We start from the raw sequence: 13,800 nt of genomic DNA, 5'->3' as shown, positions 1-13,800 counted from the left end.
GTTTGGAGGTGTTGATGAATTATTTGATTTTGTGGTTGTTGTCAGTTGTGGTTCAGTTGGTAGTTGTATTTTATTGTCTAAATGTTTATATAAAATCTTTAATATTTTTATTTGATCTCTGAGTAATTAAGAACTTAATTCGGAAGCAACTGATTTAATTTAATTATAACAGTGAAGTGAAACCATTCAACCTATAAAAAGATTTAAATTTATTATTTAATGAGTTTCTCTTAATTCTTTATATTCTTCTTGCAATCTTGGTCTATTGTAAATCACCTCACTTCTCTTAACATAGTATATATTATTGATATTTGTGTAGTAGTATTCTAACTTACTTTACAAAAATTGATTTGATCGATTATCATTACTTTTATTTATTTTTTTATTTTTTAATATATTTAATTCAAAATAATCATTTTTTACAAATATGATTAGTATCTTTAATACTATTAAATTTTGATCTAAAATTTCAACTATTATCTGATTTCAAATGATAAATATCTATTTAATTTATTACTTATTGTATCTTTGTTATTAATAATATCTTTCAAAAATTAAATTTTTAATTAATTATTATAATTTAATAAACAACATTTTTTTTTGAAGCACCAACAAAAAAAAAGATGAACTTGTCAAATAAAAGTGGGGTGTTGCAAATTCAATAAATTAATAAAATTGAAAATTATGCTTGTTGTTTCTTCATTGGTAAATGATCGCCTGTTTTTTTTATTTTTGAATATTATATTATAATAAAATGAATTATTTAATTAATTTTAATATTTATATTTCAAATTTGAATATTAATTCATACTTTTAATTGGCGCTTAACGGTTGCCGCCAATTTTGAGTTCAAACTGTAAGTTAACGAATCAAATTTAAAACTATATAAACCTATAATTTCATTCACAATGTCATTTTTCATTATTTTTCAAATACAAATAATTTTGTAAGTAATAACTATTAATTATAACTTTAACTTATTTATATCTTTGTTTTACTAACTCTATGTTTATCTCCTTTTATATCTTCTTCTTTTCCAAGTCCTCTTTACCATGCCTGTTGCCTCCTTACTATGAGTGACGTCTCGTTGCTATTCCGGTTTCCTCTCGTCGTTATGCCGTTTGCCTCTCGTCACTATGCCGTTTGCCTCTCGTAGTTATGCCGGTTTCCTCTCTTAGTTATGCCGGTTTCCTCTCGTAGTTATGCCGGTTTCCTCTCGTTTCTATGCCGGTTTCCTCTCGTCGTTATGCCGGTTTCCTCTCGTCACTATGCCGTTTGCCTCTGGTAGTTATGCTGGTTTCCTCTCGTCACTATGCCGGTTTCCTCTCGTCGTTATGCCGGTTTCCTCTCCCCACTATGCTGGTTTCCTCTCGTTTCTATGCCGGTTTCCTCTCGTCGTTATGCCGGTTGCCTCTCGTCACTATGCCGGTTTCCTCTCGTCGCTATGCCTGTTTCCTCTAGTAGTTATGTTGGTTTCCTCTCGTTTCTATGCCGGTTTCCTCTCGTCGTTATGCCGGTTTCCTCTCGTTTCTATGCCGGTTTCCTCTCTTAGTTATGCCGGTTTCCTCTCGTCGTTATGCCGGTTTCCTCTCGTCGCTATGACTGTTTCCTCTAGTAGTTATGCTGGTTGCCTCTCATCACTATGCCGGTTTCCTGTAGTTATGCCGGTTTCCTCTCGTCGTTATGCCGGTTTCCTCTCGTAGTTATGCCGGTTTCTTCTCGTTACTATGACGGTTTCCTCTCGTTTCTATGCCGTTTGTCTCGTTCTATGCCAGTCCATTTCCTTTTTTTGACCACCACTCAATCCTCATCACGATATCTCTGTCTGCCATTCCTTTCTCCAGGTACAACCAGAAAAAGTTTTCTTGTCCCAATTCTTTTTAATCCTACTGGTTGCTACCTGTTTCAAACAAATATTTATATTAATATAACTCTTGTAAATAAATTCATTGAAAATACTTTTTATTTTTTAATATTAATAAAAGCATTATTTATCTGAGCAATTTATTTATATCTTTATTTATTAAATTTTAAACAAACAACAATAATATTAATTAAATCTTTAGGAACAATTATTTTGATATTTTTAAACTCAAAACACTTTTTCATCAAATCTATTAGATATATTCGATTGCTATTATTGAGAATATCTTTATAATATTAATATTTCTTCAATTTAAAAACCAAAAACATTATATTTAGTTTTGGAACTTGTCGAGTTGGGCAATACTGCAGGTGTTAGGCCAGGTCTGAAGAACTTCATTATTTTTTAATACAAATAATTTGTAAGAAATATCTAACAAGTATAACTTTAACTTATTTATATCTTTGTTTTACTAACTCTTTGTTTATCTCTCTTTAGATAGAAATGAAAATGCAAGATCCGTGCCATGTATGGATGATCTGATGTAAATTATACCAGAATGACAACACATTTGTATTGGGCGAGTTGGGATTCTAAGTGAAAAAAGCTGTTCAATTTTTCTTTGATGCTAAATCGGTGATATTAGACAGTGAATTCTTATCAAACTCAGGAGTAGATGAACATTCATGGAGTGAATTTTTAAAAAAAATGGATGGGATGACTCAATATTTTATAGTGTAAGGGTTTTGAAAAATATGGGAGTTGGTTGTGGAAATCCCAAACTTGATTTGAATGGAATTAAACCAAAATATGATAGTGTTTCTTTCAAAAATTCACAAAACAAAGATTTGTATCTATAAATTAATCGATTAACAAAAATTCCACAAAGTAATTTTGCAAAATTATGAATTTTTGAATTTTTTTAATGATGTTTAGTATTTTGTTTGTTTAATTTAATCAAGTATAATCTTTATTCGATATAAACATATATATATATATATTGAAAAGAAAGAATAAAAATGAAGTCTTCTTTTCTTTCAAAAAAGAGTTGGCATATCTCGACGATGAAGAATCAAGAGGTAACAACAATAAATTTAATGTCTAATACCTCAGTACAAACATTTTACTAATCAATATTCTTTATCTTTTAAATGACCACTATAGAAAATATGGAAAGCAGAACAAAGAGATGCCGAAGAGAAGAAAAAGATTGAACAGCTCAGAAAAGAGAGAATGGAAGATGACCAGATTCATGAGTTGAAACAAATGCATGCATCTGCAACAGGTTCAAAGTAAGTGTTAACTATATAAATTGACTCTATACTATTATTAATGACTAAACCATTTGTATTTGTAGAAAAACAGAGAGAATCGATTGGATGTATGAAGGTGCATTTGGATTGCAACAACAGATGATACAGAAAGCAGATGATGCTACAGACAAGTCGGCGACATCGAGTGACTTCTTGCTAGGAAAGAGGATAGAAGATAGTCAAGACAATCAAATGAAGCGATTACAAACAGTACCGGGTGCACTCTTCTTGCAGCAATCGAATTCCGCCAACTCTGAACAAGACAACAAGGCAAGAGGTAGAGAAGATCCACAAGCATTGATCCTTAGGAAACAAAAAGAAGCATTGGATAAGATACTTCAAAATCCCGTTGAGATGAAGAAACTAGAGAAACAGAAAAAGAGTGAAACAGAAAAGATTCTAAAGAAATTGAAAAAGAAAGAAAAGAAAGAAAAGAAAGAAGAGAAACGAAAGAGAAAAGAAGAGAAACAAAAGAGTAGAGAGAATGGAACACATTCACATTCAGATGACGATGAATTTGAAAAAGATAAACAACGCAACAACAAAGACGATAAAGATAGTAGTAGTAGCAGTAGTAAGAAAGAATCATCAAAGAGTAATCATATTGATAATGATCTGAGAGATAGAGAAAGAGACAGAGATAGAGATAGAGACAATAAAGACGAGAGATATCGGGATAGAGATCATAGAGATGATAGAGAAAGGGATAGAGATTCTAGAAGAGATGATAGAGAAAGAAATAGAGATAAAAAAGACGAGAGATATCGGGATAGAGATCATAGAGATGATAGAGAAGAACGATATAGAAATAGAGACCACAGAGATGATAGAGAAAGAGATAGAGATTCAAGAAGAGATGATAGAGACAGAGACCACAGAGATGATAGAGAAAGAGAAAGAGATAGAGATTCAAGAAGAGATGATAGAGAAGAAAGGTATAGAGATAGAGACCACAGAGATCATAGAGATTCAAGAAGAGATGATAGAGAAGAAAGATATAGAGACAGAGACCATAGAGATGATAGGGATAATAGAGATAGTAACAGAGATAGAGATTCAAGAAGAGATGATAGAGAAGAACGATATAAAGATGATAGAAAAGTTCATAGTAACTCACTCAAGAGAGACAGAGAATCAGATACCAATAGCAATGGTCATAATAATCAAGATAACGATAGATACAAGAGAAATAAGATGAATGAAGAAGAGAAACAAAAGAAATTAGAGGAAATGAGAAGAAATGCCCTGGAAAGAGAAGCTGAACGAAAGAAAGAATCAGTCGAACATTCTGAAAAGCAAAGTAAAGAAGATATCGAATTGAAATCTCTAGAGACAAGAGGTAAAACATTCTTTGACGATATTCATAAAGATGTTTATAACGATTCAGGTCTAGGTGATAGAATGAAGAGAAATAAATTCTATCTAATGAAAGAATAGAATATTCACATAAATATCAAATTCTATTAACATAGATTGTATATAAATAAATGTAATTAAAAAAAAAAGAAAAAAAAGAAGACAAGATAAGTCTGATCTTATTCTATTTGGTTTTGTTTTGTTTGTAGTTTGTTTCTTTAATAAAAACTTTAATAATATTAATTAAAGAAACAAAAAAAAAAAGGTTATATTATTATTTTTAATTAATTTTGAAAGTATTTGAGAAATGATTATTTTGTTGTTGTCAACCAACTACTTGGTTGGGAAATGAAACTCTAATAGATTTTGGCGGTATATTTGCCACAACCATAATCGTTCTCCACAGAGATATCGTTTTTGAGTTCAAGGAACTTCTCTTTGAGTAGTGTGAACCTCGAACGTTCGGCCTCTGCAATCTTCTTGATCTTTGCCAACTCTACATCCTTTTGATTTGCAACCTTACAGTTTCGCTCGATCTCCTGTAGCTTCATATTGATGATTTCCGTTGGTGAACCAACGATTACATGTGATGTACTCTGATTCATGCTGTTAATGATCTGTGATGAATTCGATCGATTATGTTGGTGAACGAATCCCGATCCTGGTGACGACGTCACTGAATTTCTTCTGGCAATAGATGAATGTGGTATCTTAATGGATGATGAAGTATGACTTTGTTGTTGTTCATTGATAAAAGGTGTAGGTGATGTTGGTATATTTATATTATTATTATGATGATTATTATGATGATGATGATTATTACTACTATTGCCATTACTATGTTGAATATGATTATGATTATTATTATTATTATTATTATTGTAATTAAAATGTATATTATTATTATTGTGATTAAAATGGTTACTATTTACATTGCTTAATATACTACTATTGATTGATAACTTTGGTTTTTGTGGTTTAACCTGTGTTTGTTCATTGCAATATGGTGAAAGTGAAAGGTTTTGGAATTGTGTGAGATCTCCCATCTCTGTAAATGCAACGACATCGTAGTTTTTCTTTTTATAATCATCTCCTTTTAATTCTTTTGATAACCCTAATGATAAAATTGATTAATATCCATTTATTTGCTACTATTGATTATTATTAATCATTTGATACATACTCTTAATCTCTTCTCTTAATTGATCTGCTTTCATTCTCTCTTTGAGTGCTCGCATTGCAACCTTTTGTATTGCTTCTTCCTTTTCCTTCATTTCCTTGTAGGATTTCAGTTGAAGTGAATCGACCTGTCTGCTTTCCTCTTCGAGCATCGTCTTCAACTCGGTGACCTTGTTTGACAAAAAGTTTGTCTTCATAATCTCGTACTCAATGATCTCTTTGATTCTCTTGATTTCATCGTCCTTCTTTACATTCAGCTTTCGAAGTGCGATGATCTCTTTCTTTTCTTCGGTCAGCGTCTTGTCGATCGACGAGCTACTCGATGGATCTTGTTTGGGTGATGTCTGAACCGGTGAGAATGACTTACTATGCGGTGAACTCGTCAGCGAATTGTGATGATGATGTTGATGACTTCCATTACCATGATTACTTCCGTAGCTACTTCCCAAACTACTTGGTGTCGGAGAGCTACTCAGTGATTCAAATGAGAATCTTTCATTCACCCTATGAATATCTACAAGACAACTGTTTCCTCTTAACTGACTAATTGATGATAAAGACCTTTTTAATTCTGAAGTTTAGCAATAAATTTTAAATTAGTATTAACAAAATAAACTGAAATAAACTATCAATAAATAAATAATATTTACTCGTTATCTGATCAATAAATTCCATTGATGATTTCTTCTGTGTTTCGGCAACCATAAGTAATCTACAGATATCTTTCTCCTTTGTATGTACTTCTTTCCTCAGTCTGTCAATCTCCAAACCCCAATTCTCTTTCTCTGAGCTGACGAGATGTGAGAGTACTTCACATTTTTCACGTAGATACTGTGCTTTCATCGATTCAGTGGTGGTTCTCGACCGAACACGCTCCAACTCCTCATCCTTGGTATGAAAAGATGAAACCAGTTTACTGACGGAATCTTTCTGACTCAGTTCCTTGCCATCTTCATGTTGTTGTTGTGTCGATGCCGTATCCCAGAAGGAAATCGACTGAATGATCTCGTTCTTCTCGGCAGTCGCTCGGTCATTCAAAATGGGTGACGGCACCACCGTACTCGATGAATTGACCAACGTAGGTGAATGTACATAAGAAACCGGTGAATTCGGTAGAAACGGTGAATTGGGAACCGTTCCCTCTATGGCACTTAAAACCGCTGACTTTTCAATATGTTCTTTTCTCTCACTATTATCACCATCGCCATAAAAATCTCTAATATATCCACTTAATGTTTTTTTGTGTCCTATATATTAATTAGGATAAAAAGAAAAAGAAAGTTAAAAATAATGTTTTTTCATTTTCATTTTCATTTCCATGAATTATTATTATTACCTTTTATATGATTTAAATAATTGATTGAATCTAATTTATCTTTTTCAGCTATTCTTGTTAATCTTTCGATTTCTTTTTCTCTTGAATCGATATGATTCGATAGTATATTTTTGACTTCATTTTGGTTGATGGTCGACGATTTGAAAGACTGTGGAAGTGAGACTGACTCTTTGAGTTCACTCCGATCCTCGTGTGACGACGATAACTGTGATGGTGACGATTGTGTCGATGATAATGATTGGTCTTTATGATAGAATCCATGTGATTTAAGTGAACTAGACAACAATGATTGTCCACCGTATATCGATTTAACAGCTGGATGTACCGGATTCAAATCTGGACTGCATGATATATAATTTTTATTGACATTTGAATTACCATTTGATTCAACTTGTTGTTGTTGTTGCTGTTGCTGTTGTGTTGGTGATTTAATTTGGTATGATTGCGATGATGATTTGGTGGATGTATTGGTGCTGTGGTGGTGTTGGTTATTCTTGTTGTCTCGATTGACTGTTTCAAAACTGCTCATTATTACTGAAATAATAATACTGCTATTACCTCTAGAATATTATATACATTAAAAATATACAAATACAAAAGTTTACAGAATATAAAATTCAACTAAATATAATGTTGTTGGAAAATGAATATATAAATATGATAAATATTATTATTATTATTATTATTATTATTCGATATAACTATGATGTCTTAATCTCTAAAATTAATAAACAAATAAATATAAATAGTAAAGTCAGTTAAATTGTAATTAATTAAATTTAAATTGATTAATGTATTTCTATAAAATTAAAATTCTTTTATTACATACACATGATAAAAATAAAAAAACTAATATTATTATAATTTTTATTATTTATTTATATTATTATTGGTTTATTAGATATAAAAATAATGAGATAAATAAATAAAATTATATTAGATAGAAATTGTAAAGAATAAGAATAGAGAGATAGAAAAAAAACCAAAAAAATAAATAATAATGATAAGATAATGAAAAAAGGTGGTTGTTTGCTGAACAAAATCTGTTGGTTTGTGGTGTTATTGTTGGTCAGGTGATTATTATGATACACACTCTGGTCGGTCACACACAAAATATAATTTGTTTTCAAATTTCTCAAAAAAAGAAGTGTCTTTTAAAAATGGTCGACTTTTTCTTTTGACTATTCACTCTGGGTTTCGATCAAAAAATTATTCTTTGCTTGATTTCTGATTTTTTTGTTGATTGTTTTTCAAAAAATATTTTTATCTTCACGTTGATGTTATATTTAAAGAATAGAATGATAATAGAATAAAATAAAATAAAATAAATAAAAACTAGTACTTTTTGTTTTTGTTGTATAAATAAAGACTAAACAAAGTCTATAAAAGTAATTTGAAAATCTAATTAGTTAAAATAAGTTATATATATATATTTTTGTAATGAATAAAAGAATAAAAAACACATAAAAAGAAGAAGAAGCAAAGAACTGCACTATTATTATATTTTGTAATATATCTTGAGAAATATATATTTTATTATTTTTATTATTATTTTGTTTGTGTGTTGTTGATTGTTGTTGTTGTCGTTGTATGTGTTATTTATATATTTATTTATTTTTTTTTGAATTAAATGTGTTTTTTTTTTTTTGTTTGTTGTGTTGATTGAATTCAATTCTTCTTTTTATTATTCAATAAATGTGTGCAAATAACAATAAATTTTACAAATTAAAAAAGTAATTGGGAACAAATAAAATGTTTAATCTTGTTGTTTCGAAAAAAAAAAAAAAAAAAAGATTTTGTGCACATACCCTGTTAATATTTTATTATTATCAACAACAATTGTGTGAATAGATTTTTTTTATTTGAAATTGCACCTCTGATAATTAATTACTAAATGTGATTATTTTTTTATTTTTTTTACATTTAAAAACTAAAACCAATTTATGTCTTTCTGTATTTCTATATTTCCTATTTTACAACTATTTACAATGATTATTTAAACTATATATGTTAAACTATTTCATTTATTTAATAATAAATAAAGTAACTATATATATATGTGTTTGTTTGTTTATCGGATTTAGTACTGCAATGAATAGTTTTTTTGTTTTAATATTTAAACAAATGTTTCAGGGTTCGATGGTTTTTGAGAACATAATGTACCAATTGGGTGTTAAAAGAAATAAAATTTAATTAAATTTATTCTATTTTTGTTATTTCTTGTTTTTTTATTTTTTCAAATCAATTAAAAAAGGAAAAAAATAATGAGATTGGACCATCACCCCACATAATTGTTATTTTTTTAAGTTTGGTTGGGGACCCCCACTTTAACCAAAGACCTCTATTGTTTACCAGGATTATCCCTTAACCCCAATCAATACCCGACAATTTTCGAGAACATTAAAATTAGTTGTCCAAAATTAATTTATTTTTTTAAAAAATAATTATTTGTAATATTTAAGTTGTTTTATTTTATTTTTTGATTTCTTTTACAGTTTAGTTATTATTATAGTTGTAGTAGTTGAATGTTGAAGTTGAAAGAGTCGGTCGATATTTCTATATCTATTAACAAACTATTTATTTTTACTTATGTTGTTGTTGTTGTTGTTGTTGTTGTATTATGCTCTTTTTAGTTTCTGATTATTTGGGAGAAAGAAAAAAAGAACTTATATTAGAAAATACAAGATTATACCTGTATGTAATTAATTTATAAATCGAATTTCACAAAGAGTTTATATTATATTATATTTACACAAGTAATTAAATAGTAAATATATAGTTATAGTTTTTAGTTTTTTTTTCTTAATTAGTTTTTTTTTTTTTTGATTTTTTTTTTAAAATTTAATAATAAAATGAATGAGATAAAAAAGGTAGTATTATTAATTATTAAATGATTGTATTGTATTTGTTTTTTAATTATTATTATTTTATCAGTATTTAGCTATTATTATTAAATTAAATAATAATATTTTTATTAAAGTTGGTAACTTTTTAGAATAATCTCTCAATTGTGGGTGTTGATTTAAATAAATTTGTTTGTTGGTAGCATAGTCACTATTACCATGTGGTTTGTATTTGTCGCTGAAATTCGAGTATAGATAGTAAATTGGCACTGCTGCAAACATCAAAAAGAATGGTGTATTGAAATCTACTCCTCCTTTACCCTGTTTAATTAATGATAAAAGTAAAATGATAAGTAAAAAAGATTTCTGTTTTTTTTTTTTTAAAAGATTTAATCATTATACATACATCTCTATTTAAAAAGAAACCTCTGGTGTATGTTTCTTCTTGTTGTTGATGGTGGTGATCATCGTGATGATCGTCGTGATGATCCTCTTCGTGATGATCATTGTGGTGATCGGATGACTTTTCCTTGTGATGATCGTCGTGGTGATCGTCGTGATGATCGTCGTGTTTATCGAATAGACCGTATTTGTCAGTGTGTTTGAGCATATCTTCCTCAGATTCGAATTCGATTGCTGGTTTCTCCAAGTTCACTTGATATTTGATGTTGTCGAGGTGGTAACCTGGTGGGGTGGTCACTTCACCGGTGACACGATCACGCAGCCTATCGTATATCGAACGACCCTGTAGCGAGGCACCGTCGAGTTCCTCGGCATAGAGTGTCGAGTCTTGCTTGTATCTGTCGTTTGCTTCGATCGATTCGTCGGCGGCAACGATATCGTCGTGGCTGACAAACAACTTCTTCTTGTCCTCTGCTGACAACTCTTCGACCTCAGAGTGTTGTTGTTGCTTGTGATCCGATCCAAAATATCTTACACCTCCAACAGCTGTAGCACAACGTTGTTGTACAGCTTTACAAATGAAACGACTTCCAGTTCTAATCATTCTATACTATTTCTATTTTCTCTATATCGATATATATTATATTGTTTTTTTTCCTACTTTTTTATTTATTTATCTATATATTATTTTAAGATTTATTTTATATTATTCTAATATAGTAGTTGAACTAGATAATATTGACTATATAATAGTTAATGATCTAATCACTATGTCTATTTTATTTATTGACTTTTGATTTGATTGCTGCTATGTTAATCTCTTCTGATTGAAATCGATCAAATCAATATGATCTAGATCTGAATATAAAGTATATCACTAAATCTAAATAGAGTAATAATCTTTTATACAATATTATTATTTACAGTTTTTGCATAAAGCCTTTTTTTTCATTGATCATAAATTATTCACACAAAAATTTTTGTGATGATTTTTTTTTTTTTGTTTTTTCGAATTGAACATGAGAGATGTAACGTTATAAAAAAACCAACAAAAAAAGATTACCAATGTTTTTTTGTTATTTCTATATATAAAGTATTCATATTTTTAAGCAATATCAAATAAATAATCGATTTATAGAAAAAAATAAATAATTATATTCATAGTTTAGTTAGTCAACAAACATCTTATTTTGAAAATAATGTATATCTTTAGTATTATTATCTATTTAGAGATAACCAAATATATCGCAAGCTTTTTTTTCTAATAATGGATAAAAGCAGGCATTAAAGACATAAACAATTTTGAAAAATAAATATTAAAAGAGTGGGTTGTTTGCTTTTTAGAGGTTGATTGATAGGATAGTGTGTGACTGTGTTGTTCAATGATTAAATAAACAATCAATCAAAGTTGTTAGGTGATTATATATTGAGTTTCTCTGTAATGAAAGGTGTTATGTTATAAAAGATATTACTTATTTTTTTAAACATTGATATTATTTTTATTCTTTTTGTTATTTGAAATAGAGATAACATAGATAATAGATAGATAGATAGATAAATAAATATAATATGGGAGGAGATATTCATTTATGTTCTTTAATACTTGCTGCAAAGTATACTTTATTATTATACATTGCCAATATGCTGGGTAGTCTATTGTCGTTGTTGGCATCGATATTCAACATTGGCTATTATCTTAGCAAACGAAGAAGACCATTCTCCAAATCGAAAAAGTTGTCGAAAACTCCGTTGCTTGCCAAGTTCAGTAATGTTGATACCGCCTCTATAAATAGTGGTTCTTCTTCTTCTTCTACATCCTATTCCAATCAAAATGATATCAATGTATTGATATCGACAACATCATCGATTTCCACCTATAACAAAAATGAAATTACACCAATTTCAACACCAACCACTAGATCACCTTTGAATCCATCTCGCTCAACCAACAACAACAATAATAGTATTTCCAGAAATAATAAGTTTAGCGACAGTTCTACCAATATTACTAGAGATGTGCAAGATAAACCAAAGAGAATCAATCAATTGGTTTTCTTTTTGTCACTCGCTGATTTCATTGCTTGTTCGACCATGTTGTTCTCTCAAGTGAGTATGTTGATCAAGTTTCAATTCACACAGACATTTACATTCTGTGTAACTGTTAGATCGATTGTTCACTTTGGTTTTCTAGCTTCTTTTTTATGGACAAACTGTAAGCAATTAAAAATATGATAATAGTATTATAGTACAAGTGTCTAACAAACCAAAAAACAGCGATTGCTTATTATTTATTACGTGAAACATTTGAATGGGAGCCATATAACTTTCCAACTATGGTCTTTCATATTTTAAGCTGGGGTTTGGCTGGTTTGAGTGTAGCTTCACTTTTTATTGGGAAATTCTTCAAAGAAGATAAAGATAGTGGATGGTAAGTTAAATTAATCAATAATCATTATTAATCATTGACTAATATAGTTGGTTGTTTTTTTTTTGATATTAGGTGTTCAATTGATCCAACATATCAATTATATTTTTGGGTAGTACCACTGGTAATATCATTCCTATGGAATCTTTTATGTTATATATTGATCTATAGAAAGTTCAAAACCATTCTATCCTATGGTATATTCGGTTCAAAATCGGTTGAGCTTAAACGTCATATTGCTAAAAAACTTACTTTGTATATTGGTGCTTTCTTATTGTAAGTAAACAACAACATGTATATTTTTTTTTTTTGATACTAGTATTGTTCTAATATCTGTATGTTATTATTACTATTATTAAGGTGTTGGGTATGGGATTTGATTAACCATACGGTTTTCTATATTCGTCGAGAATGTCCACCATATTTCCTATGGGTTCTACAAGATCTTTTCTCACCTTCTCAAGGTATGTTAAACTTTTCCAAACTCGTCGTATCTTATTGAAAGTGAAAAAATTCTAATAATAATCATCAACAATTGTAAATTGTATAGGATTCTTTAATTTTTTAGTATACGCAATTACAAATAGAAATTAAATTAATTAAATAAAATAAAACTTATTATCTTTTTGAAGATCAAAGCTACCGTGGTTCAGTGTTGTAGCTCGGTAAAAAATCTTTGCCGTACCTTATACTGGTAGGTTTGATTTTCGATCAAAAATAAAATAAAATCAAAAAAATTATTGAGATATTTAAATTATTGTGATTTTAATGTTTTGATCAAAAAAAATTGAGATATTTTTTTGGTTTTTCAGGAGAAAGTGATGTCACTTTCTTAAAAAACAACAAAACATATTTTTTTAATAATTTTTTTTACACTAATTTTCTTTGGAATTAAACAACCTTATTAAACAAAAAATTAAATCATTGATTCACAAAACATTATTATATTATACACTAATAAAGTAATAAACAAATAAATAATTAATACCTATTATTTTAAGTTTTTACCTTTAATTTTTTTTTTTAGATTTGATCATTATTTATAATAACTGATAAATCTTTTAGTAACACTCACACTTCAA

At 29.0% G+C, this 13,800-nt stretch overlaps 4 protein-coding genes across 4 annotated transcripts; 3 read left to right on the top strand and 1 right to left on the bottom strand.

The window, feature by feature from the left end:
• Nucleotides 1-427: 427 nt before the first annotated feature.
• On the top strand, nucleotides 428-2,969 carry PPL_06826 (uncharacterized protein; the record flags this gene model as incomplete). Its single annotated transcript, XM_020577677.1, has 5 exons — nucleotides 428-434; nucleotides 2,203-2,247; nucleotides 2,363-2,392; nucleotides 2,472-2,555; nucleotides 2,911-2,969. 5 exons carry the CDS (start codon nucleotides 428-430, stop codon nucleotides 2,967-2,969), a joined length of 225 nt encoding a protein of 74 aa, XP_020432125.1.
• Nucleotides 2,970-3,097: 128 nt separating this feature from the next.
• Nucleotides 3,098-4,614, top strand: PPL_06825 (pre-mRNA-splicing factor CWC25 family protein; the record flags this gene model as incomplete). The annotated part of the gene is made up of 2 exons (XM_020577676.1): nucleotides 3,098-3,156; nucleotides 3,222-4,614. The coding sequence occupies 2 exons, from the start codon at nucleotides 3,098-3,100 to the stop codon at nucleotides 4,612-4,614; spliced, it is 1,452 nt and encodes a 483-aa protein (XP_020432124.1).
• A 275-nt stretch (nucleotides 4,615-4,889) lies between these two features.
• PPL_06824 (uncharacterized protein) lies at nucleotides 4,890-10,897 on the bottom strand (the record flags this gene model as incomplete). Its single annotated transcript, XM_020577675.1, has 8 exons — nucleotides 4,890-5,647; nucleotides 5,717-6,283; nucleotides 6,363-6,959; nucleotides 7,049-7,608; nucleotides 9,542-9,610; nucleotides 9,636-9,684; nucleotides 10,110-10,212; nucleotides 10,298-10,897. The coding sequence occupies 8 exons, from the start codon at nucleotides 10,895-10,897 to the stop codon at nucleotides 4,890-4,892; spliced, it is 3,303 nt and encodes a 1,100-aa protein (XP_020432123.1).
• A 965-nt stretch (nucleotides 10,898-11,862) lies between these two features.
• PPL_06823 (uncharacterized protein) lies at nucleotides 11,863-13,312 on the top strand (the record flags this gene model as incomplete). The annotated part of the gene is made up of 6 exons (XM_020577674.1): nucleotides 11,863-12,399; nucleotides 12,433-12,505; nucleotides 12,794-12,830; nucleotides 12,890-12,994; nucleotides 13,079-13,182; nucleotides 13,287-13,312. 6 exons carry the CDS (start codon nucleotides 11,863-11,865, stop codon nucleotides 13,310-13,312), a joined length of 882 nt encoding a protein of 293 aa, XP_020432122.1.
• Nucleotides 13,313-13,800: the final 488 nt, after the last annotated feature.

The sequence above is a fragment of the Heterostelium album genome (assembly GCF_000004825.1).
Source record: "Heterostelium album PN500 unplaced genomic scaffold PPL_scaffold6, whole genome shotgun sequence".
NCBI lineage: Eukaryota > Evosea > Eumycetozoa > Acytosteliales > Acytosteliaceae > Heterostelium > Heterostelium album.
This window is presented reverse-complemented; position numbering and strand designations above follow the sequence as displayed.